Source organism: Heliangelus exortis, chromosome 2 (assembly GCF_036169615.1).
Source record: "Heliangelus exortis chromosome 2, bHelExo1.hap1, whole genome shotgun sequence".
Taxonomy (NCBI): Eukaryota; Metazoa; Chordata; class Aves; order Apodiformes; family Trochilidae; genus Heliangelus; species Heliangelus exortis.
The window spans coordinates 89615391-89642394 of NC_092423.1; the positions used below are offsets into that span (position 1 = coordinate 89615391).

Below are 27004 nucleotides of genomic sequence, written 5' to 3' on the forward strand. Positions count from 1 at the left end.
TCAGAAGTGTGCTTTTAAAAATAGACACGAGGCTCAAAGAAAGTGCAATAGCACAGAATAAAGACAAAAAAATGCAAAGAGCTTGATGAAGGGAGGGAATGCACCTATATTTTGTTGTTGTTCTTGACAGAGATGAAAGCCCAGTACCAGAGTAGCTTTTAGTGATGGAAAGTCAAGCTGGGGGAAGAGGAAAATGAGCACTCCCAGAAATCTCTTTAATTCCAAACAACTGCTCACCAAACAAAGAGATACACAGGTTCACAAATGTGCAGATCTGGGGGAGCTGGTAAGATCCCACCACAGCTTAGTGCTCCCCTCAGGATGGTACCACAGAGCAGAAGGAAGGGTATCTTTGTCTGCCCCCTGATTTCCAAGCAAGCAAGGAACAGGAGTTCATCACTGTGGAAGAATGATCAAATCTGTCTTCTTAACATGAGTAAAAACCGAAGGAGGAAAAGCCAATATCCCACTGGCTGTAGAAACACCTGCAATGCCCATTTCTTAACCAGTAAAAAGCCATCAAAACCTCTTGATTCATTCCACACGTCCATTTCTGAAGTGACACAGTAGGTTTGGCTTTTGTGTTATGGTTGTGGTTGTGACAGATGCCCAACTCTTCTAACCTGCCAGACATGGTATTATCAAGCACTTCCTCTTTGTTCCAAGCATTTTACTCAGCTGATGATCTGAAGAAGTGGTGAAGTCAAATAAAAAATAAGTTCTAATTTTCTGGGGGTTTTTAAAGAAAAGACTAATTCTGTAATTTCTTCACAATATAAAATGTGTCTTGTGCTCACAGAATTTATTTTTGCAATTGTCTTTTTCATCCTTCTTCCTTCAGGTAATTTCAGGGTCATTAAAATATTAAAACTAACTCAAATTACACACCTAGGTATAGGCTTTTAATTACATTTAACATGCTGTTCCCCTATATATGCCTCCCTATACAAAAGAATTCTTGTTATTTTGCAACAACTAAAGCCAAAAGATCCAAAGAACACAGCTGTTTTGCAAACAAAGGTTTGTGTGCAGTCACACTGAACTAGAAATAGTCAGCTCTCCCATTTGGCTCATTTCCCAAAGTAAATCAATATTTTACTTAAGGATGCTGTTCTAAATGACTGCTTGTCTCAGCCTGTGGCACTCCTCTTCTTGTCATCAAACAGATTTTAAAACACCTTCACCATTTCAGGCACCATAAGTGAGATATAGCACTACTTTAAAAGTCTTTTTGATGGAATGCACACATAGCAGAGCTAGAGCTGTGCTTTTACAGTCTAATAGCTGTAGTTTTGTTGCCAATTTGGGAAATAAAACAGGTAAAACAAATGGCACAAAAACTTAAAACAGGATTTTACAATGATTTGGAGTAGAAACCAACTCAAACCATAAAGAATCCATAAGCTATTGAGAATGAAACCACTGCAAAGAGGATGGAGTGGACTCACCTGCCACTCCACGTAAACCAGGTGGACACTGAAGAGATGAGTTTCTACCAATACAAACACAGGCTGCCCATTACATGTCTTTTTTTTGTTATTGTAAACTGCTCACTGTGCTTTGCATCCACTGATTCTGATTGTGCTAAAATAAAAACCACTGTAATTTTATTTTTTAAACCAACAAAACAACTGAAGTACAAAAAACATACAGAATACATACAGAAAATAAATTTACTAAAAAAACCCCAAACCCCTAACCTGCCAAACGATACTCCTTTAAGAGATTTGGCACTTTCACCATGTTTTACTAAGTACAGCTTTCCAAAGTACCATATGCAATGCTAAGTCCTAAGTGAAGAAAAACTTAGTGCTCATCTCTAACCAGGGGAGAAGCCAGGGAGGGACACAACAAAGCACACCAATAAAAATATCTAATCTATATCAAACGTACCGCTCCAGTTGGGAATTCAATAGAAAGAACCTACCACTTATAATTTAACACCAAGCTCATTCTGGCAGCCAGGATTACAGGTTTATGCTGAACACAATCTTATGTTCAAATACAGAGATAAGCAGCATTATCCCAAAGCCCAACAGAATCCCAGCATTCTGTAACAGGAAGTATCCCCAGCGGCTACATCCATGATCACTGGCATCATTGTGGAGCATTTCAGGCACCTAAATAAACAAGAAAGTGTTAAATGCCTCCAGAACAAACATTTACTTTCAAACCTAGTTCTTCAACTGTGAGGCATGAATTAGCAGAGTCTTACTCCTCTAGTCTTTCCTGTTGACTGCATTAATACCACTCTTTAAATTAGGTGTCATTCAACATGAACAGCGTTGTCAAAGTGTACTTTTTTATTTAGAGAAAGAATCTGTGATGTTCTAATTACTGTTTTTGTGATATTTATGATGGTGTCTTAATCATATCCTGAGCAATCTTCCGGCTTATTTGTCAACTGATTTAACCAAGTCACACCAAATACTTTATTGCTAAGATGACCATTTTCACAAACATCCACCTAAAGCTTTGTACTTCAGTACAAACATACTTCTGAGGTACAGTATAGGTTTCAATAAAATTCTGTCTTCGTCCCAAGGGGCAATAATGAGTGGGAGGTGTCCCTGCCCCATCAGAGGATGATGATCTTGAAGGTCCTTCCCAAGCCAAACCATTCTCTGATTTACTGCAGAAGTGGTAGCACATATGGTGGGCCCTGGAACTTGCAGTCTATCTACGATACTCACCATTGTCAGAAGCAGATTTTTTACTCTACTCTTAGCCGCCTGAGTGTAACAACTAAGGGAGAAACAATCATTGTTCCTACAATAGTCTAAAGAAAACCACACTTCCATGCTCATATTTAACTTCCAGCTTAACCTTTACTTACACTGTGTGCTTATCTGTCTCTCCAAATGCAGAAACAAAAAATAAACGAAAGGAGAAAAGGTGAAAGGAATTATTTGGGGATCAAAATGTACCTGGCATTAATTCTTAAAAATAAACTCAAGTAGGTCTAGTAGCCACTTACCATATCCACAAGAGCCACATACATGAACAAGCCAGCAGTAAGTGCAAATATCCACATTGAAACATTGTCTGCATAATGACCAATAAGAATCCCAGTTGCCATCCCAAGGTAGGCCAGCATAGCTGACAGAGCATTGTAAAGCACAGCTTGCTTCACAGTCATACCAGCTTTGAGAAGCACAGCAAAATCTCCTACAAGAGGGAAAAAATAAACCAAAAATAAACCAAACCTCAGGTAATGACTGCAGTGAAAAAAAAAATTAAAAATTAAAAAATCATAAATTGGAGTGGGACAAAATGCAAAACGCCCACGAAGAGCAATACAGCAGCAAACAAAAGTTTATAACCTTAAATTCTTAGTTTTTTTGTAAGAAGCAGCTTTTAGGGTAGTCTGCTTTTAAATCAATGCTGTAAAGTAACTGCAGTACCTGATAGGCATGAGTGTTCTAAACATGGTGCTAAAATATTCCCACTTAATTGCATAAAGCAATGGTGATCTCATTTATTATGCTGTAACTGCTGCTGTAACTTTGTATTTTAAGTCTGTTTCATAAAGTTAGAAATAATTTCCTTATTAATCTCTGTAAATGATCCTTAACATCTTTTTTTCCCTTGAATGAATGATAGACTACCAGCCAGAAAGAGGTGTTCCATCATTCAGAATTTTTTTGTTTTTTTTTTTTTTAGATAAATTAGACCTAAACCAGAGTAAAATAATATAAGCTTATTAACTGGAAATAAAATATATAAATATATTTTTTATATAAACACAAGTTATTTCCAGTTAAAATAACAGCCATCTTCAAAGATTAATTCAATAATTTGTTACAAGAGCTGCTCCTACAATTGCAATTAAAATGAACTGCTATGTTATAAACACCATTTGGCATTAACAACAGGATAATCCAGTTTTATCCCCAGCTATGTGCAAGTTAGTCCATTCTTACACCACTTCATGTCCTCTGTTAAAGAATGTATTTCTTTCAAGTTTTCTGCCCTGATAAAGAATCATGCTTTAAATTTAAAGATTTTTTTTCCTCCTTCCAAAGCCAACAGAGCAACCGAATCTGAAATTTTCAGATTCATAACATGAATTTATTTTGTATATTTTTACTAACAACATATAGTGTGTTTAATTAATGCAAGTTCCACTGTTCTCCTACAGAATTTCTATCAAGATGAACTTCATGTACAAGGTAAAATTTATATACTAAGACTCAATGCCTCCCATGTTATAAAACCAAGTGCATTTTCTTCAGAGTAATGTATTTCTGCATAACATTACTGTACAGACATAAAACTGTTTAGTAGTTTGATGTAGACACATACAGTTTACAAGCTCTATTAAATGAAATGAAACTCCCATTTCCAAGAAATTAAACCTTAAAGTGCAAGCAAACTGTTCTTTCCTTGTTCTATATACCTGGAATGACTGAGGCTGTGATAGCTAAGAAATATCAGTTACAGATTCCAAGTGATCTGACAATTAGAAAAAAATTTTAAAAGCTTCATTCTAAGTTAAATCAAGCAGGTACATCCTGTTCTTACAAACTGCCCTGCAAAAGGGCCATATATTAAACTTCTAACATAAGGCATAGTGCATTCCAGAAAAATTATCCTCATAAATTAAAATCACTTGTGCTTGAAGAACAAATTCATTCTAGTAAGGATTTTTAAGTAGTACCAAGTTTACAGCTACAGTAGATCCTCCCAAAACTTAATGAAAAAGCATCAAATGTTATGCAGAAAAAAGTTTGAGTAATCGTGACCTTCCGTTCAACAGCACAAACGCAAGAGTAAAATTAAAAATGTGAGCAAAGCAGATTCCAATATGTATTCTCCTGCAATTCACAATTTATGTTGCTAAGGAAAATTAAAACTACAACAGAACTATAGAAAGCAAGTTGTAAGTAACTGAAAGACAGAATTTTGAACAAAGCAGCTAAAATATTTAAATTTTAAAAGATGCAATTAATAAAACATTCTTCGAGTAAGTTAAAAGTATTCTTGAATAGACAATCTGAAAGAGAGGAAGTTTTCTGATCAGATTTTACTGTGCTACAGAGGAAAATAATTTATGCTCTAAAGAACACCTTTAAGTACCTAGGGAGCAGCAGTGTATGGACATATTGGGGTCTTACCGAGCTCATGAGGTAATTCATGGCAAAATACAGCCACAGAAGTGCTTAGACCACTAGATAACCCTTCAGTAAAGGCTGCTCCTATGAAGAGACAAGGAAAAAAACAAATCCAAAACATTACTGCATATTCAGATATCAAGTGCAGAAGCATTTTGTATTTATGCTTCTTTATGCTTATTTATTTATTTAGAACATATTGGTTTCACTCATTTTTTCTTATGCTTGTAGAAGCATTTGAGCTTTAAATGAACAGTTGTTTATGATTTATAATTTTCTAAGTCAGAAGCAGCATGGAATCCTGCAATTAAAGCAAACCAAACTTCACTTCTGTATTTCTGAACTAAGCTCAACACCTTTCAACACAGCCTTCCCAAAAGACCAGTAAATGGAAATACCATCAGAAAAGACACTTTATTTTGAAGATAAAGCAAAGAAGGCAGCTCAACTACCTCCAAATCAGGAGATGGAAAATTGAAGCAAATTCAACAGTTAAGAGAGGCATGGTCAGTCAAGTATCATACTTTAAGTGGAGGAAAATATCCAGAAAAGCTCCTTAAAGCCAGTCTAACAGTCCTCATCTTTTTTTTTTTTTTTCTTCACTCCTTCCATTGTTTGCTGTTCTTCTTAATTGCCAGCAGCTCAGGAGGAAGCTGCACACAGCAAGGATGGAGAGCTTGACCACAGCTCTCAGCCAGCACAGGAAGTCCCCAGCTGGGTGCAGAGCCTCACCAAGGGCTGCAGCAGAACCACATCCAGCTGCTTCTTCAGCTGCTGCCAGCAAAGTGCCAGCAATCAAGGCACTGATAATAAGCAGTCAAAAAGGCAATGAGGCCTTGTCACAGGAGGTGGCATGCAGGGGACCTAGCAGTTTGGCTCCAGAGAGGAAGAGCTACAATGGTGATAAGACCACAGAAGACAAATCCTCTTCTCTCTGCTGGCACTGCCAGCCCCAGTGGCTGCCTCTACCCAGATGTAACTCCTAAGAGTGGACACTGCCATCCAGGTCTTCACCTGTAAGAAATGTCTGATGGTCCTGCCTGCAGGGACAGCACCAGCAGCCTTACCTCTGGGGTGCACACTGTAGCACCCAGTTATGGAGGTGCAAGAAGCAATGAGCAGACATCTCTTGATAAGGGAAAATGACAAGGGGTCTGAGAGCGTCATCAGAAGGGGTTCTAAAGAGGCAAGAGCCAAACTCCCTTCAGTCTAAAGAGGATGGCAAGACCCAAGCAGCACTGGAACAGGAAACATGAACTTCCAGGTAGGTAAAATTTGAAAACAGTGAACCCTAGCAACCTCTGTCCCTGGCACATTTGCAGCTACTAATCTAAAGATCATGGCCATAACCCTAGCAGCAGTGGGAGGATAAATGGGTCCTGCCCAGCCCAGAATATTCTCTCAGCATATCAGAAAGGAAGATTCTGAGTGACAGGAGATTCCCTCCCATTCAGGCCAGAGGGCAGAGGTAGATCTGCCAACCAGAGCTACTGCCCAGGGAAGTCCATTACTTGCCTGTAGCTTGCCTTGATGATGCTGTGGAGACACCAAATTCTGTTTGGCCTGTCATGGAAAAGTACAGACTGCCTAGGAAGGCAGAAGACCAGTCATTTTTTTTAATTTTTTTTTTTTCCTATCTTCCTGGACTGCACAGAGCTCCAGCATAAAGCCACATATGAATGCACTCCCTTGTGCCTTTTGAGTCTCTTGGTCAAGATCAGAGTAACACAGGAATTTGGTTACAAACTACAGCCAAGAAGAGGTGGCAGAATAAGGCTACTTAAGAACAACCACACAAGACATCACCATTCACACCAGAGTTGTCAGCTGTGAAGGTAACAGCACTGGGCACACAATCCAAGATGTTCCTTAATTGTGTTGGCAATGGTTTCCCAATACAAATGATGCAAGAGCCAGACAGGATTAGAGTTCTACTTGACCCGCTGCTCACAAACAAAAACTGACAGCAAATACAGCAAAAAATGGCATCCCAAGCTCCAGTGGGCATGAGCTGAGTTCAGGACACAGAGGGAGGCTGAGAAAGGAAAAAACAAAATTAGGACTTTAGATTTTAATGAAGCAGACTTTGACTTATTTAAGGAATTTAAGGGGAGAATACACTGAGAATCAAAGAGGGAAAATCTCCCAGAAGAGAGACAGCCGATTTGTAAAGCAAACTTTACAGAATGTACAAATTAACTACCTTGTTTGTGCAGAACAGTAGGACTTCCAACAGAAGACACACCCAGCTAAGCAGAGTGTGTCTTAATGAATTAAGACTCAAAAAAGAAGCACAGAAAATAGAAACAAAGGCTGGCAACAAGGAAAATAGAAGCTGTGGAACAGAAAGACCAAAGCCCAGCTGGAGCTAAGACTAACAAGGCACAAAGGGTAACAAGAAACAGCTCCACAGGAATGCAAGCAGAGAAACAAAGTTGAGGAAAAATTTGTGTCTGTTGATGAATGGGGAAGGGAACCAAGCAGTAGACATAAAAATAAGCTAAAGCACCAGCACCACCTTCCTCTCAGTCTTCATAGACAAAGCCAGGTCCCAAAACCCAGAACCACTCCAGCAGGAAAGGGACAACAAACAGCAGAGAAGCAACAGGTTAGATGCTGGGAAAACAACTGAAAATGCTCAGATGAATCCCAGGATGGGACTCACCCAAGGGTACTGACAGAGTTGACTGATGTGACTGGAAAGCTGTATCCAAGGAAAATCACTGCTACAGAAGGCCCCAGCAGAACTCTGGGAAAAGGATAATATTGTTCTCATGGCAAACAGGACCCAGGGAACTGTCAGTCTCACCTCAGTTCCTGGAATGATCACACTGAATATGCTCTTCAAATCCCTCTCAAAATGCTTGACCCACCTTGAGGAAAATGACCGAGTACAAAGATGACAGCACCAGTGATTAAAACAGAATCTGACTTTAGTAGAATTTCCAACACCATCTCAATACAGTGGTCTCATCTGGGAGCAGGAGAGGTATGGGCTTCACAGTTAGATGACTGCACATTGGCTGGACTGCTGGGCTAACAGGGCTTGATAGCTGGCTAGTAACAAGCAGAGTTCTCCAGGACAAAAACCATGAACCATTTTCTTCAATGTTTTGCCTCAAGTTGAGCTGAGGGAGCTTTACAGTAGATACTAGTAAAAATTTCTTCACTGAAAGGGTTATCAAGCTCTGGAAGAGGTTGCCCAGGGAAATAGTCGAGTCACCCAGCACCCCTGGAGGAATTTAAAAGATGTGCAGATGCAGTGCTTAGGGTTTAGTGGTAGACTTGGCAGTGCTAGGTTAATGGATGGACTTGATCTTGAACATCTTTCCCAACCTAAGCAATTCTATGATCTGGATGAAACAATACGCACTATAAGCAAATTTGCTGACAACACTAAATTTAGGGGCAAAGTAAGAGCTGAGTTAACACATGAAACACTAGAGCTTTAGACAAAAAAAGGTAATGGAAAACTTGAGATCTAGGCCAATGAAATCTTATGAAGCTCAAGGAGGGAAAAAATGGGTAAGTTCTCCCCATTAGGCAAAATAACCTCATGCATTAGTACAAGGTAGAAACTGGATGGAAATAGCAGCCTTCCCAAAAAGGAAATTAGGGTTATGATGGACAAGTTGAATGTGAACCAAGAGTGTACTCTCATCTCAAGTCCTGTGAGCCACAATCTACATAACCTCAGGAGAAGCAGACTGAATTCTTATCCCCCTTCTACTAAGCACTGGTGAGGCTGTCCCTGGGATTTTTTTGTCCACTTTGGGAGTGTCCCAGTTTAAGGTGGATATGAATACTGTCCAGAGGCTCCCAAGCATGAGGCCTAAAAGCTTGAGGAAGTCGGGTATATTTAACCCCTCTCTCCACCAGAGTAAGGGGTAGTCTAGTAGCAGCTTGTAAGTACAGTACTTCAACACTACCATCAGCACCTCTTTGGTCGGACACAGAGGTGATGGAATTTCACCCTCTGTGGAGGTTTTTAAGGCTTAGGAGTGCGAAGCCATGACTGACCTCATCTACTGCTCCCAAGAGCTGTTTCAAACAGAGGGTTTGACAAGATGACCTCTAGAGGTCACTCACTTCTACAACTATTTGTGAAGTCCAGTTCAGAGATGCACAGCATGCAAGACAAAAGCTACTTTGACTTAAGCCCTCAGCAGAAGTGTTTTCCATCACATTCTAAAACCTTCAGTCATACAAGTCTACACGGGTTTAATTAGCAGGTAAGTGACAGGAGTTACTGCTGCTTGACTGGCAAAAGAAGTTACCAGGGAACACTATCAACCTTTTCTATTAGAAGCAATTAAGAAGAAAAACAAACAATGGAAGGAGTGAAGAAAAAAAACTTTTCTAGCTATCAGTCTTTTAGGTTTTTTACCCCTCCTAAATACTGCTTTATAGTTCTGAACTTGGATTTTGAGAGACACAGGATAGCTACTGTTATCTCCTAAGTAAGGAGAACTCATCAGCATTCAATCAGGCTTCAGTTTCTCAGAAAACTACAGAAGCAGAGGAAAGCTGAAGGTAATAACCTTCATCCAAACCTGCAATCCTCAGTAATTTACAAATTCTTCTATATTACTGTCTCTATAGAATGTTTTTCTAGTTTTATCACTTACTAGAAGAAAACTAAAAAATACAAGAATTCAGCTTTATCACACATGGTAAATCTAATTTTGGTTCCACAAAGGCAAGCCAAACAAAACATTAGTGCTCTGAAAAGTACTCAGGTGGCTGATAAGGCTGTAAAATGTACAGGTACACAGCAACCAAAAGGTTAAATAGCAGGAACATCTATTTCCATTTTCCATCATTAAAAAGATGTCTTGAAACATTAATGAACTAAAGATTACATGAATATATATTAATATATATTCACTATATAGTTATTCCCTCTGAATAAGCTGATTTAATAGTGATACATTAAAATATACTTGATATCTTTTCTCTCCAAAGAGCTAAAGAAAAAATATATACTCAAGATTAGTACAAAAGCAAAGAGTTCTGCACTGTAATTTTTTAGTTGAAGCTAATGAAGCTACACAGAAAAATTCAAATCACAGATCATTTTTACAAATTAGTCAGATGCAGCCATTAAAAAATAAGCATTTTAAGATCTTATTCCTGTATAATTAGCATAACAGATTTGAGGAAAAAATATTGATAGAAATTAAGAATAAGAATCACATGAAGTGAATCAGCATAAGCAGAAGGTTACTCCAGCTAAAGCAATCTTCACAGAAGCATTCACATCTTCATTTAAACACAGGTAAAATACCATACAAGTAGTACTGGCATTTTTACATCATCAAATCCATATTTTTCCATGCTACTTCTGAGCACATCCAGAACTGAAAGAAGCCCACATTTCCATTAGTCCAAACAAGCTACACAGCAGGACTTCTATAAAGCTATTGCTCTCACTTGTCCAATAAGCCTCTATTAAATCTTCCTCATACTTTTTACTCCATAACTATAAAGTCATAGCTTCTTCCAAATCTCCCTAATGCTAAGAGGTAATTGATTCTGTATGTCATTTGTATGCAAATCCTCCTTCTACCCCATTTTCACTACAGATCTGTCTGGAAATTTACATTCCATGCTTCAACTTTCATCAAAAATGAGATTAAATCAGGAATTCTCTTTTCACATTATATGTTGAATTGATTCAATCTGAACAATATAAAATACTGCTGAGAGGAAGTAGTTATTATTCGGTTTTCTCCTCAAACAAGAATGAACGTGTTTCTCCAATATAATTTACAGAAAGGCTGATGAAGTGACCCCAGTATGCTTTACGAGCTGGAAATGAATCCAGTACCTGTGAATTCACAGATTAGTTTAAACACTAAAGTCAAGATTATGAAAGACTAGCATAAGAACTGAGGGTTATTCATTCGACATCACTTTCTGCAACTTAATTTAACCTTTTAAATTTGAAATACCAGTAGTCTAGTTCTCCTTCTAGACAAAACAAGGAGGTTCCCAAACCTGACCTCCAAGCCAGAAGTCCAAAAGATAATATTCAGTATGCTCTTTATGTGATAAAGAAGTACGTTCATTGAAGCACTGTCAAAAAACTCTGAACCACTACAACACGCAAGGGAGAAACAGGGACATGAATAAAAAGGAACAAAAGTTACAGGTAAAAGAACTGCCTACACCAGTTTAAATTAAAAAAAACCCAAACAAACAACCAAAACTAAACACAAAACCAGACAATTATGCTCAGCTTCACAGAATGATAGGGGTTGGAAGGGACCTCTGGAGACCATCCGAGTCCAACTGCCCTGCTAGAGCAGGTTACACAGGAACACTTCCAGGCAGGTTTTAAATGTCTCCAGTGATGGAAACTCCACAAACTCTGGGGAACTTTGTTACTTTCTGTTACCCTGTGAAGTGGTGTTTTCTCATATTCCAGTTAAATCCCTCGTGTGCCAGTTTGAAACCATTACCCCTTGTTCTGTTACTGGACATCACAGAGCAGAGTCTGGACCCATCCTCCTGACACCCACCCTTTATATATTTATAGACATTAATGAGATCCTCCCCCTCAGTCTCTTTTTCTCTAAGCTAAACAGCCCAAACCCTCTCAACCTTCCCTCACAGGGCAGATGCCCCAGCTTCAAGAACAAGATCCAAAGCACAAGTGCTGTTTAAAAAAATAACATTAAGAATACGTTTCCGAGAAGACTGAGCCACTCTTAAACTGGCAGACACTCTTATTCCAAAAATATGCATAAAGGCAACATGTGGCGACTTTATTGGTATCTTCTCCATTAATAATTTCTGAGTTAGTAGCTAACTGATGTCCTATTACTTAGTGCCCTACTCACACATTTCTAACCTACAAAAAGCAGCACACACCTTCTGGAAGGTTAGTACAAGCACTATGGAGATGGCAAGATCTGAGAATCTGGACATGACAGGACTCCTATGTGGAAGAGTCAAAGCATCTCAGAGAGCACAATGTTTTGGACCAAATTAATTTTACAGTAAAACAAATGCATGCCTACCTCCCACAGCACAAAATGAAGTATTTATATATTACCTAATTACTCCATGTGGGTAATCTTCAGGCTAAAGCAGACAAGTACCAGTGTCCCATCTCCCTACACACCAGTGCTTTGGGAAACACAAGTGGTGTGTAACCAGGGCCTGGTATAGGCAAAGCCAAATGTGCAAAGTATAGAACCTGACTATGCTCCAGACCAAGAGAAAACAGAAGGAAAAATAAAGAAGCCAATCATACTAGTGCCTGAATGAAGTGGTAAAACCAAAGTTACTTTAAGACAAGGTTGTCTTTCTGGTCACATATATTAAAAGAAATTTTAGAAATTGCTGAGCACCCACAGGTGTTGAAATACAAAACCAGCTTTAAGTCCTAAATATTGTTTTCTAAACCTAGCTTTAGTTTTGAAAAATATTAACTTTGCTAAAAGTGGGAACTAAAGCAAAGTTTATGTATTTCCTGAAGAAGCACAGCTGTAACCACTTATCTGTTTGTCACAATCATCAGGTTGTTACACTGTGGTTTTTTTTTATTCAGAGCTGCTATCAGACAAAAGTTTAGACTACAGAGACCCACCACTAATTAATCACGTTCCTAACAAAGAGATAACAGCACAAAGACTTAGTTGCCCACCCATAAAACAAAGCTGCTGTGTCCAAGCTACCACTTACCAATTGCTAGGCCATCACTGAAATTGTGTAGGCCATCTCCCATAATCACCATCCACGCCAGAGTTGCTATCCCAGCATCCTTCAGTTCTTCACGGGAGTAGCGCTGACTGTGACTGTGAGGATGATGGTTCTGATGATGGTGGTGATGCAGAATATGGTGGTAGTCATGGTGATGATGACTCAGATGATCTGTTTGTCCCAGAGTATCGTGTAAGTGAGAATGACATTTGTTTCTACAGCCCCTGGACACGTATTCATTGTCAACCTCTTCCTGATGAGAATGAGCTATCATCACTTCCTCTTCCTCCTGTAAAGCTGGCTGCTGAGACATGAAGGGTGATGGATCTTGAGAGTCTGTCCCTAGATAGACCTCAGGACCTGTTACAAAGAACCCAGAGTACAGTATTATACATTTTTATAATGGACTAGAAAGCAAAGAAGACCTGAAAAATAAACACTCAAAATCATCACAGACCATGAAATGTCCTCACACAAACATTCGCGGCACACTAAGGTTAAAATAATTAACTCCTACAACTTGCTAGGTTCTTCCCCTGCAATTAAGCAAGTACTTTTTTTTTTTCTCTTTTTTTTAATCTGCATTACCAGCAACTTCCATTAGTTATAAAATTCTGAAAAACTGAAGATCTTCTAGCTACAAGAACTAACAAGTATCCAGTGAGGTGTGTTTTGACTTGCAGCATGCTCTTAGGGACACATGACCATTTGCAGTCCAATACTTCAAGTTGAGATTATCAACCTTATAAAGGAGTAACAAGTAAAAATAACAAAATCCAGACTTAAGGTACACTGAATGCTGGATCACTCGTGTAACATTTAACAGTCTAAACAGAGATGCAGAGGCCAGGAAATACAGCTCTATTTGCAACAGGCCTAGCCAGAAGACCTTCACAGAATTGCTTCAACTTCTCCACTTAAATGCAGAATTAAAAGGCCTTATGTTTCAAAACTGTGAATTCATTACTTCCAGACTGTCAATCCTTTTGAAAAGGAAAGCAGCAAACTAGGAACTAGTCCTCTGCATATCAACACACAGCCAGGTCTTGTTTTGAAAAGAATTCAGGTAGGTAGCCATCCAGCCCACAGTGAGCAGCAGACCTACAAACTCAGTTTAGAAGGCATAGTTATTCTAACAGGAAATCTATTCCCTGCAGCTGAAAGAACACAGAGAATTCTTGCTTTGCTCAGAACTGTCCCTGTCAGGCATTTCCTAAACAGCCCTGCCACAGAGTAACAACATGCAACATTACTGAGACTTACGATCATCTGTATCTAACTTTTCCTCATTTGCTGAGAACTTCTTGCTTTCTCCATCATCTTCATTTTTTTTCTTATTCCAAAAGAAAATACTGTAGTTATGAATATTTTACTGATTTTTCAGGATATACATGAGCAACATTATATTCACAACATTCATGCACCCTGCACAGAAAGAGGACAATAAGGAAGCCACATAAAGAGTGCAGAAGAGGAACATTAGGAACTCAGCTAAGTATACTAAGATGACAAAAGTTCCTCAGGCTCTACAGGAAGAGAAAAAAAAATCTGAGAAGCAAAACACACCAAATACCATTTAAAAGCTATTCCATTACTTCTTTTCAACTATAATGTTATGAATTTTTTTTTTCTAGCATACTGAAGGAAAACAAAGTAAAATCTGCACTCCTTGCTTACTAACGTCTGTAAGACAACAATTCAGATTAAACAAGGTTAACAGTTGGACTCTATGATCTTGAAGGTCTTTTTCAACAAAGGTAATTCTGTGCTTCAGTAATTAATGATCAGTGACTCAGTTTAGAAGGTATAGTTATTCTAACAGGAAATCTATTCCCTGAAAGAACAGGCTGAAAGAACACAGAAAATTATTGCTTTGCTCAGAACTGTCCATGTCTTCCCTTGTCAAATACATTTAACTAGTTAAGGAAAAGTGATTCACTTGCTCACTCTTTAGTTTCAGTATAAAACACAGCAATATGACCTCCTGTGACTGGTTGAAGAGCTTACATGGCATCTGCTCTGAGACTGCTGACCAATTAACAATAAAACTCAAGAGTATCAGTCCTTGTGGTAGCCTAAAAATTAGCTATTTTTTAAGCAAAGTAATTTGGAGTTTATTAATTTTCTCCAAAACAAAACTTAAGATATTGACAGCTTTTGCTGTATCTTTTTTAGTGAGTCAGCTTTTACATCATTGTTCAGTCCTGGCTACACTAATCTTTAAAGATCTCAGTTACCAATAACTGGTAAGTTACCAACATTTATGACCTGCCAAAATCCAGCTACTATTTACACACCACATAAAAGAACAGCAGAGAAAACTGAAAGCTGCACTGCTCTTCTTTTTGGGGGAGAGAGGAGGAAGAAAAGATGAAACCCTATCTATTGAAGTCAGTTTCTATAGTGCAGCTGGAGGCTTACACATGTAAGCACTCACTGCCACCCAACCTGCTTCGTGCAACTGCCCCCCTCAACAGGAGTACAGTAACTGTACAGGGCCATCCTATTTCATCCAGTTTGAGAATTAACACAATAATAACAACAGTTCAGGCAGTTATATATTCCCCTTGAGGTGTCAGCAGGAAGTCAATAATAAATCACTCTGTTAAAACAAAGGATGGGATTGGATGTTTGCTTATTAAACAATTCACGGCTGTCTTAAAGTCTGTACATCTGGTTAAGGAAATAGCTCTGAACTCTTCCCTAACAATGACACAAAAAAGTTACCATGTAGTTTAAAAAAATATATGTCACTGATGTAAGTGAAATTATAACAGTAATCAAGTGAGTAATCACTATTAAATCCTGATAGATATATGATACTCAAGTTTTATATAAGCCACACAATACAGCTACAAATTAATAGTTTCTCTACCTTTTTCTTCTTGTCTTTGAACTGCTTTATTAAAGTGATCAAATGCTCCACTAGAAACATGAAATACAAGCCTCCAAGTGCTGTGAGTCCCTTCCATGTAGAATCCAGGTAAGCACTCTCCTCTGTACTTTGGAAAACGAGATGTTTGAACATAGAGCCTTTGTTTTGTTCAAGCAGAGGTTTTTCATGGTGATGGTGATGGTTTCCATGAGACTAAGGAGAAAAACCAAAAGGGGAAAATAATTATATTAAAAACCCCACAAAAATAGTAAAATAAGAGAGAAAGTATTCTTCACATTCTTTTCCTCAAGTCTGGAGTCCAGACTTACAATTTTCATGAGGTAAAGGCTCTGAATTCCAACTGAAACAATTACAGAGAAATCTGTTGGATAGCAAGAGACATCACAAGGACTGAGAGCAGACCCAGCTTCCATCACCTCACTGCAGCTATGTGCTTACTGCTCAATACAACATGCACAACCTACCCCTCCTTTAATACCATCCAGGGGACTGCATTTCAAGTAATAGTCACACACTGCACACTGACTACTTTCCCACCTAAGACAGCTCATAGACATCAAGCAACTTTTTCTACAATGAACATAGCAACAATCTTCTTCTTTAAAGAAACTCTGAAATTTATCCCCTCCTCACTGGCTACTGCTATTGTTCAAAATAAAAAAAAAAAAACAACCAAAAAGAAAACAACTTCTAAGACACCTTACTCACACATGTTTAGGTTTACATAACCTCACATAGCAAACGCAAAGTTAACTGAAATGAAGACTAACCCCATAATAATTACAGGCAGGGCTCAGAAACCACCACAGGATCTCTGGACCTTTCTATCCATCTTATCTAAAAGCTTGAACAAGATGGGATGGAAAGGGGAGAAGTGATGGAGCAGAACAGAGGCTTTGTTTAAGAGCTTCAAGGTAGAAATTTAGTAATCATATTCCAGTGTCATTGTCCAAAGCAGACAACAGCAATGTGCAACTCAAAATCTAACAAATATTGTTTTCCTGGGACTTCAGAAATGTTTGGTTCTGATCAAAAAAATCTCAATGGATAAGCAATCGACATAAGTGGCTGATAACAAAAATTGCTCACTGTGCACTTTAAATGCAGAATAGACAATCCACTATTTTCTGATATCTAAAGAATATAGAGGTGGCATTGCAGTAAGTGGCTAAAAACATTTACACAAAACTCTTGCATGCAATGAGTGGTTTGGCAGTGTATATGACTGAGAACAGTAAATAGACTGAGGGCTAATGGTGTGAAGTACTTGCACTGTAGCAACTGTGAAATGAATAATAAACAGTTCCAAATGGGGAACCCTCCCATCAGATAATCTACTTTACAAGGTTGATAAATGACTCACCACAGTGATAATTTTAATCCCTATTAATACCTACATAGTACAGGTACATAAAGTATAAAATTTTCTGCTTTGAGATAATGAACAAAGCAGTAATTAATACTTACATGTGGAAGGAGATGTAAGAAAGCATCTCCACTCAAAGTTCCCACAGCCAATGCCACAAGAAAACTCAGGAGAAATTTGAAAAATACGCGATTCATCAGAGGTACCAATATAACACCCAATAAGGAAAGAAAGCTGATGACTGAGATGGAGATAAAGCCACCAATCCAAGCTGTGGAAAGAAAAAAGTAACAAGAATAACATCTGTATGAGATTTTGCTTGGTTAACACTGCTCTTGGAAACATGCTTGATCATTTGATTAATCAAATGTTAACAAATGGCACACCACGGATTTTACTCTATACATGGTCAAGTGATAAAAGGCAATTAAAAATTTCTTTCAGCATTGAAATAAGCTTCTCAAATTAATCACCAATGGTTACAAACATGTTTCCAGCAAGCTTTTATTCAAGCAACCTACCTATTTGGAGAGAATAGCTTTTTGGAGGATTTTCAGCCTTTTCAGTAGTTGCATGGACTATGCAGTGTTTGCCATCAATCTGATTAATAAGAGCTGGACAGAGGTAACTAAATTCTGTAGCAGTCAGCAATACCTGAGTGCCTATTCCATGAGACTGCATCAGTTTTGATGCACTGGAGCACTGTGGAAAGAAACAGGTGTCAAAATATTAACTAGAACCAAAATACCATGATGTATCTCAAGAGGACAGCACCTCCCATGTTAACTGAAATGCAGTGGCACCACATGAATGCAGCTATACCAACAATAATTAAGAACAAACCAATTCAGACCAGTATGTCCATCCCTCTCCTGGCCCAGACAGTTAGTTTGGGAGTCCTGGTAGATGATGCATAATTATAATTCAATTTCAGCACAAAGGGGTCAGATGCTTTGCTGTGCAAGTAGGAAAAGCCCAACATTTTCTATTCGGTTTTAAAAGGACATATAAGGAAGAATTTAGAAAGGTCAAATATTTTTTATAGAAGTGATGACTATGAAAAGTCTTGTACAGGACATGTTATGCATACACTTCCTCCAGGGAAGAGTTCACCACTGCAAGACACACAGTCTCTCTGGGTTTAAGTAACTGCGGTACTTCAGGTCCAACTGCATAGAACACAGGAACAACCTGAGAATTCAGCACCCACTCTGAATTACCTGGCATGGCTGCCTACATAAAAACCTAGAGAGACACCTTTCTTCTTAAAACCTTTAACTGAGGAAGATCTGACTGTGTAAGAAAAACTTTTCACCACGTAACTCAAGGACTTCATGAGTACTAGTTTATACTATTTTAAAGTAACAGAAAACATTTTGCACCAGTCTTTCTCAGAGTTGATCTTTGCATTTTAATCTTAAAGAAGATGGAGAGGGACGGGGTTGAAAATGGAAGATGCCAGTTATTTCTCTGCAGTTCTACACTATCAGCTATAGGGCTCTTAACACTCGTGGGGCAGCTTTGATAGGAATGACAGTATTTTAACTTGATTTTTTTTTTTTTTACTTTCACAACACTATTAGGAAAACACAGATTCTGGCAGAACAGAGTTTTAAACTTAAAGTGCTTGTAATTTTTAGTAATCTTTAAAAGTGATACATAATACATAAAACTATGTGCATGTTTATACTTAATATAAGCACATTTTCAGGGAAAAAAACATCAATTGCACATGTTTTCCTTTGAGCCTCTGAACGTAACATTTCTTCAAAGTGTTAAAATTCAGGTTACATTTTGTGTGTGTTTTGCTCCAAGCACAATTGCACTACAATGCCTGTAACCCAGTTAAACAATAGGCACCTGACAATTAAGCCATGACAACAGTACCTGGACTCCCCTGAACAAAACAATCAGTCTCACCTCCTGGGTGTTTTGGTTTCTCAGTTTAGAATACAGGGAACTTCCTCTTTCTGATTCCTTGGCAGAAGTGTGAGATTCATTTGTTTTGCTGCTAGCAAGCCAGCCAGCACTGCTGCCACCTGTGACATTGGCAGCACCAGAGCTGGTCAGACCTAAGCGAGCAACCCCCTTGACTTCTCCAGGTTGTAGATTCTGCAGCTCGGAGTGGCCACCCGTGGGAGCAGTGATGACAGGCTCTGTTATTTCATTTGCAGTGTTCTTGCTGCGGACAAGGTTCTGCTGGTGTTCTGCATTCTCTGCTTTATGAGGTTCCTTGGAGTGAGTGCCCCTGTGGTCTTTGTTAGCATCAGATTCGTGACTGCGACAAAGAGCCCGCTCGGAGATTTTACTCAAAGAAACACGATTGTGATGGTGATGATCGTGGTCGTGATCATGGTCTATTTTAATCCTTTTCATTTTATCTATACCTATGTTCTGGAGCAGTTTCCTAAACCCTTCAATTGACAGAGAGTTGTTTTCTCCATAGCGATGAAAAAGTTCGTGAAGGTGAAACTTCTGTATTAACCCTGCCAAGTCAGTATTAATGCAAGATGCTTTTTCTGAAAAAGTTCTCTCTGATGTATGCACAACAGTAGCTGTCTCCAATCCATGACTGTAACATTCACACAGCAGTATGGAAAATGATACAAGGAAAGTGACCGAGACTGTGCTCTCCATTGCAGTTTCTTTTCAGCAGTGGAAAAAAAAAAAGAAATTAGAAAAAGAAGAAAGTTTTATCAGTTTGTGTAAAATTGATTACATCTTGCTCTGTAGTAGATACATGATTTAACAAAAAAAAAAAAAAACAAAAAAAAACAAACCACTCAAACAAAAATAAATCCTGCTCAAGGAACCCATAGAATAAGAGAGAAATCAATCTCTTACACATCCAGTACTTTCTCCAGTTGTATGACCTCAGGCAACAGGAGATGAACTGCATGACACAGTGAGGTCACTGGATGTAAGCACCCCCACCCCCCCCCACACACACACTGCAAGCTTACCTTTGTTCAGCTTGGCCTGACTCACTTTTCTAAGGCAAGCTAAACAACGAGAGCATCCTCAAGAGTGCAGCAGCAACCGAGGTCTAGGTTGGTCTTTCTTGTGCTTAAAAAAAAAAAAAAAAAAAAAAAAAAAAAGCTTTATATTTGTACTTTAACGAAAAACAAGTATTACACACTACACGTTCCTACTCAAAAATCAAAATCCCAAACCTTCCATCGCTGCATTTCCCAAAGCTCTTGCCAAGCCAGCACTCCACAAAACCTAATTTGTATGTTTGGGTTTTTTTTTCCATACGGCCCCTTCCACGATTGCAGGCAGACCACTGCTGCGGCCCACGCCTTCACAAGCGTGACGCTTGCGTGTTTTCTTCCACGAGCACTCAGCAAGGCTGGGAATTAGCTGGTGCTAAGGCCGCAGGCCAGCAGGCTGCCGCAGCCCCTTTTCAAGATAGCAGAGAACTTCATCACCTACAACAAAATTATCTATGACCACCCCTTAAAACCCAGCAGCAGCACCGGGACCCGCAACACCACGACCGCTCCCACTCCCCGCCGCAAACCGCATCGGCGGGAGGCGACGTCCCCGTAGCCTCTCGTCCCACCACCCTCTTCCCTCCAGACCCGCCTTCCCCGCATCCCCGAGGATGCGGCCGAACCGAGCCCGCCGCTTTCCCGGCCGCATGTGCCCGCTGCCCTGCGGCTCCCGGCGCACGCCGGGGCGGGGACGAGCACCGCTCCGTAGCGATGCGGCGGCCAGACGAAACCCGCCACACCCGGACCGACCTCCCCTCGCCGCCACCGGCCCAGCCCAAGCGTGAGACGCCGGAGATTACCTCGCCCGCTACCGGGCCGGGTCGGGCTGGGCTGGGCCAAGCCGGGTCATGCCGGCCCCGCCGAGCCTTTCTCCTCACGCCGCCGTCCACGCGCGCACCCGCAGCTCCCCGCCCCCTTCCCTTCCTCTTCCGGGTGCGCTGCCCCCCGCGCGCCACGGCGGGGACCAATGGGTAAGCGGGGAGGCTGTGACGTTGCGACGGCGGAGCGCGTGGTAGGGACGTTAGAGGCGCGGCGGGAAGGGGGGGGGGGGGGGCGGCTTCGACGCTATCGCCTGAGGCGATGGAGAGAGGGGAAAGGGAGGCATCGCCGGCCATCCCCAGGCAGAGAGGGTGATGCTTCAGGGCCCCGGGGGTCTGTATGGAGCTGTAGGGCCCATCCGAGCCCTCAACATCAAAACAGATGCGGAGAAGGCCCAGTAGGAACGGTGTCAGCTGGGGAAGGGAGACGCAGGTGAGAGCAGTAGGGAGGAGGGGTGCCAGGAAGGGGGAAGGGCTGCAGCCCGAGGAGTTGTTGTTTCTGAAAATACTAATGCTTGGGCTTAGTGTGGTTTGAACGATGTCTGTTCTCTGGGAGGTGTGAAATACTCCCAAGAGGCTTAGAATCAACAGCAGATAAGAGTCTCAGCAATACTTCCCTCAAAACATAAGTCATTCCAGGCTTGCAGCCCTATTTTAGGTGAATTTGCAGGGTGTCATCTTCTAAAAGAACTGGCATGGGGACTCCCTGTATTCAAAGGAATGCCTTCATGGGGCTCGGCCAAGCAAGGACTGCAAATGAACAGACTGGTTTGAATAAGGGGTGCAGGTAAATGGCAAGCAATGTGTTTGGGGTTTTTTTATTATACCCACAAGGGCATAGCAGTGGGTGCTGTTTGAATCTCTTGTTGTATTAATGAGCTGACAGAAGAAAATGGCACTTCATGCACAAGGGAACAAAGAGACAATAGGAAAAGAGTGAGGTCACATTAGAGAAAGGCTTGAAACTTGCTGAAATAGTTATACTGTATTTTTTAACGTGTTGCCTGGTCATCACCCCGTTATCACTGTATGTTTTAGACTCTTCTGCCTTTTTTCTTTCCTCCTCCACCACTTTTAGAGTTCTTTCTCTTACTGTATCAGTGAGTACAGTGGGTGCAGTTCTGCTTACCTATCCCAACTGGCTTTGGAATTTGGCCTCTTGTGTGCTCATTTGCCAGCTTTTTTCAGCTTGCTGGACTGCGAAGGCAGTGTTGCATCCTGCCCTAGGAACAGTTTTCCTCACTGCTTCCAAATGTTATGCCAACAACTTAACATCCAAAACATTCTCAGCCAACTTTCTCCTTCTGTTGTCTGCTGCTCTTGACAGTACCACCTCATTCACCAGTTGTAAGGTGACAGATCTGTCTTCTTTATGCTTAATATGTGGTCTGGTTCTGTTCAGTATATTCATTAGTGATGTAGATGGGGGGATTGAGTGCTTCCTCAGTGAGTTTGTAGATGGAACCAAGTTGAGTGGGAGTGCCAATCTGCTCGAGGGTAGGGAGGCTCTGCAAAGGAACCTGGACAGGCTGGACCAGTGGGCCAAGATAATAAAAGGTTTAACAAGGGCAAATGCTGGTTCCTGCTCTTTGGTTACAACTCCATGCAATGCTGCAGGCTTGGGCAGGAGCAGCTGGAGAGCTGCCAGGCAGAAAAGGACCTGGGGGTGCTGGTCAACAGCCAGCTAAATATGAGCCAGCAGTGTGCCTAGGTGGCCAAGAAGGCCAACAGCATCCTGGCTTCTATCAGGGATAGTGTGGCCACCAGGAGAAGGGAAGTGATCGTGCTCCTGTACTTGGCACTGGTGAGATCGTACCTGGAGTACCAGGATTGGTTCTGGGCCCCTCCCTACAAAACACTGAGTTGCTGGAGTCAGTTCAGAGAAGAGAAGCCAAGCTGGTGAAGGGTCTGGAGAGTAAGTCCTGTGAGGAGAAGCTGAGAAAATAGGGAATGTTTACTTTGGAGCAGAAGAGGCTGAAAGGAGACTTTATTGCCCTCTACAGCAACCTGAAAGGAGGTTGTAGAGAGGTGGATACTGAACTCTTCTCTCAGGTGAAAAGCAATAGGACTAGAGGAAACGGCCTAAAGTTAGGCTAGGTGAGGTTTATATAAGATACAAGGAATACATTTTTTTATTGAGACAGTAGTTAGGTGTTGGAATGGACTGTCCAGGGAGGGAGGTGTTAAAATCACCTTCCCCAGGAGTATTTAAAAACCATGTAGATAAAGCTCTTCAGGACATGCTCTTGTGTGTGATACAGATACTGATATATATATTTTATTAAAGAGGGGGATGTTGATGGTTGGATGCCAATGATCTGAGAGGTCTTTTCCAACTGTGACAGTTTTGTGATTCTGTAATGTCTTAAGCTCTCTGACCTGTTTTTTCATGAGTTCAGCTGACTGGAGGACTGGAGGGAAGTGTGTGTTGTCTGCAACTCTGGAAACAGAGAGCACCACGTCAGAGGGCTATGCATTGACTCCATACAACAGCTTTTGAAATACTGAAAAAATATTACATCCCTCAGCCTTACTCTTTTCTTTTTTACCCTGGAGGAGGAGATGGAGGCTATAAAATATAGGAGTGGGTAGGGATTTTTCTACCTAACACAAATTCATTTTGCATGCATACTGTTTACCAGATGCCTTTGCAATATTTCAGTAATACAATATTTATGCCCGAGATGCTAATGTTAGGCATGTGATTGTTGTAAATTATTTATTTTTAAAAAAAAATCTTTTAAAATTATATCTTCTGAATGGTGGAGCCTGTTTTTCTAGCCTCTTGAATGTATCCACTTTCTCTGGCTGTTCCATTGTGTCAAATCTTCAGTTTCTTCTCACATTGTCAAAGTCATTCACGGATCAAAGTGTCAGAGCTTAGGTCATGCAGAACTGGTCTTTATTGCTAACATGCTATCTTCCTTTTTCTTTTTTATTTTAATTAATTAACACACATCAGCTAGGCAAAAAGATCCCATGCTGGGAAAAGCTTACTTGCAGTAAAACTTGAGGTCAGACTTGCTTTACCATACCTGGAGTCATAAAATTAAAGCATTTTAGCCTTTTTTGTACTTTGTTATCCTGTGATTCAGTGTGAATACATGGCTAACCATGAGTTCTGGAATAGCTGTGATGACATAAAATAAGGGTCTTGGTGTCCCTTGTGAGTGGTTTAATGAATGTATAAAAATTTCTAAACTTGTGGACAAAAGGGAAGCATTATTTAGAGTCAGCAGAGAGCAAACTGAGAAGCAGTTCAGCTGCTCTCTTAATCCATCGTGGGACTGCATTATAACTACAGTGTGTAGCTTCAGGCCTCTGTTTCAAAAAGGGTATGTTGGGGATTGAAAAGATCATCCTCGTTGGGATTTTTTTTTTTTTACAAAGAGCTTTACTTTTCAGCTTTTCAGAGATGAATGAGGAAGAGTATAATGCAAGTGGAAAAGTTCATTAAATAATACCACCTGCTTAACTTTTGTGACTAGCGTTGCCCAAAAATATATTGATTGCTTTGCCATATGTTGGGGCAAGTGCTTTAAAACTTAGTGTTTGGGATCAGTAAGGAGCTGGCTGGTTATGCACTTCTAGTCTCTTTGGTTGTAGTTGCTAGCTATTGCAAAGGCTTCATCCCAAATGTGTGGTATGAGTTCAGTGTTACCCACAGTGTTACACACTGAACTGAGGTGATCATGAGTAAGTGGCAGGGCAGTGGCCCTGAGCATGATGCTGAGAGCACCTCTGCTGTGGTCCATCTAAGCTTCTGCTTCTGAGAGTTTCTTAACATTTCTTAAAGTTTTATATTCCCTTGCCTTTTAACTTTCCATTGGGAACATCTGTCTGATTAGAGATATTAAATGCTGTATAAAATTGAATGATAGCTCTGAAAGTTACAAAAATACTTATTTTCAACTACAATTGTGCAATACACAATTTCTGTATTGCAAAACTCCTGTGGTATTTCTTAAAAATTTCCAGTAACCCTTTTGTTTTATCAACAGAATTTCAGAGTTTTACAAAACCCCAAAGCAGCAAATCCTTCTGTTATTGTTCCAATAGGTTCCTCTAACACCATACTGAACAATTAATTAGGATTTGCATACTTAATGGTACTATATTTTAAGTCCTAAAGACATATTTTAACGTACCAATGTCCTTTGTGCTATTATTAAAGTGTTCTATACTGTTTTTCAAAATACTTGGAATTATCATATAATCATAAAATGTTTTGGGTTGGGAGGGATCTTAAAGGTCCTCTGGTTCCATTGTCCATATATGGGCAAGGACACCTCCCACTAGACCAGGTTGCTGAAAGCCACATCCAACCTGGCCTTGAACACTTCCAGGGAAGGAACAGCCACAACTTCCCTGGGCAACCTGTGCCAGTGTCTCACCACCCTCACAGTGTAGAATTTCTTCCTAATGTCTTACCCAAATCTACCCTCTTCCATAAGGCCATTACTCAAATTATATGTAGGGAAAAAAAACAACATAACAAACACAAAACCATAGTTTCGTCTGCTGAGTGGCTGCAGGTTTTCAGCAAGATGCAAGTTGAGCTTTAGGGTTTTCTTGCTAGCATGTGTACAGAGCAATTGTTTCTTAAATAGCATTTATACACATTCATCCTTCAACAGCTGTGCTAGCAAGCAATCACAAGTCCTTAAGTAAGAGTCTCCAGGATCTTTTAACGTCCTCCTGTTCCACTTCAGTGGCTCATTCCTTTGTCAACAAATACTTTTCCATCTCAGAAAAAGAGAGATTTTAACAGAAGAAATAATTATTTGTAAGCTGCACTGAAAGAGTATTAGATCCTTTTGTGCTGTGCTTAGCTGCACAAATGCCTGGGGAGGCACTGATTGTCAGGGTAAGGCTTTGACATTTATCTCTGTACAAGTGTTGGCTGTGGTCATGGCATTTCAGTTTAGACCTCTTTACAAAGAATTTCTAAAGAATAAGCCCAGAAATTACTAAAATGGTATAGAATGGGAATAAAATATTAAAGTTACACTATTTTTTCCACACAGAACATATTTTACCTTTAGTCTGATCCATCAGTTACTGAAGTTGTTGGAAAAACTCCTTGTGATTTGAGCATGTGGTCGCCAGGTATTTATAAATCAAGAACTTTACAGTTTGGGTCTGTTGCAGTTCTTGTTTTCAGAAATATTGATTGTAGTTTGTGTTCTTCGGTGTTTATGATGTATCTGGAATATTTTGGGGCTGCATCTGGCTGTCAGCAGTGGTGTTCTCTAAGGTTGAACTCTAGGGCAAGTTTGTCAACAAGTGTGATGCAGGAGCTGAACACAGCATTAGCAAGTTAACTGGTGATACCAAACTGGGAAGTGATTTTGACTCTTGAGGGACAAGATGCCTTGCAGAGGGATCTGGACAGATTGGAGGAGCATTGGGCAGTGATTAGTGGGATGAAATTTCATAAATCAAAGTTCCAGATTCTGCACAGGGGACAAAGTATTACCAGCCACAAGTATAAACCGAGAGAAGAGTGGGTAAAGAGCAGCCCTGCAGAAAGGGATCTGCGGGTGCCAGTTGACAAGCAGGCTCAAGAGGAGCAAGCAGTGTGTCCTGGTAGCCAAGAATGCAAACCACATCCTGAGATGTATCAAACACAGCTGGTCAAAAGTGGTTATTATCCTGCTGGTTTTTTCAGCATTGGTGCAGTCTCACCTTGAGAACAGTGTGCAGTTCTGGACACCACAATTTCAGAGAGATATGAAAGTCCTTGAATGCATCCAGAGGAGGGCACCAAAGCTAGTGAAAGGGCTGGAAGGCATGTCCTATGAGGGGAAGAGGGGAAGCTAGGGACTTTGGGTTTGTCTGGTTTGGAGAAAAAGAGTCTGAGAGGCAACCTCATTGCTCCCTACAGCTTCCTGAGGAAGGGATGAGGAGAGAGAGATTCTGAGCTCATCTCCCTGGTACCCAGCAGTAGTACACATATGAATGGTTCAAAGTATCAGAGGAGATTTACACTGGACATTAGGAAGCATTTCTTCACTGAGAGAGTGGTCAGACACTGGAACAGCCTTCCTAGGTATGTGGTTGATGACCCAAGCCTGTCAGAGTTTTAAGAGGCATTTGGACAG

The 27004-nt window shown here is 40.3% G+C and overlaps 1 protein-coding gene and 1 long non-coding RNA gene across 3 annotated transcripts in view; one reads left to right on the forward strand and one right to left on the reverse strand.

Moving 5' to 3' along the window:
* Positions 1-790: 790 nt before the first annotated feature.
* SLC39A6 (solute carrier family 39 member 6) lies at positions 791-19790 on the reverse strand. 2 transcript variants are annotated; one of them, XM_071736921.1, is made up of 9 exons: positions 19007-19789; positions 17608-17788; positions 17188-17357; positions 15700-15912; positions 14088-14157; positions 12807-13184; positions 5118-5198; positions 2978-3168; positions 791-2120 (listed from the first exon to the last, which is right to left on the reverse strand). In XM_071736921.1, the coding sequence occupies exons 1-9, from the start codon at positions 19721-19723 to the stop codon at positions 1968-1970; spliced, it is 2154 nt and encodes a 717-aa protein (XP_071593022.1). In that variant the 5' UTR covers positions 19724-19789; the 3' UTR covers positions 791-1967. The 2 variants fall into 2 exon arrangements, with proteins under 2 accessions (XP_071593022.1, XP_071593023.1); XM_071736922.1 differs by lacking the exons at positions 791-2120; positions 2978-3168; positions 5118-5198 and adding an exon at positions 11252-12327 and having other exon boundaries at positions 12800-13184; positions 19007-19790.
* A 1353-nt stretch (positions 19791-21143) lies between these two features.
* LOC139792941 (uncharacterized) overlaps positions 21144-27004 on the forward strand; it is a 42011-nt gene continuing 36150 nt past the window's right edge. Inside the window, exon 1 of the long non-coding RNA XR_011724442.1 lies at positions 21144-21333. This is a non-coding gene — a long non-coding RNA (uncharacterized lncRNA). The remainder of the gene's footprint in view (positions 21334-27004) is intronic.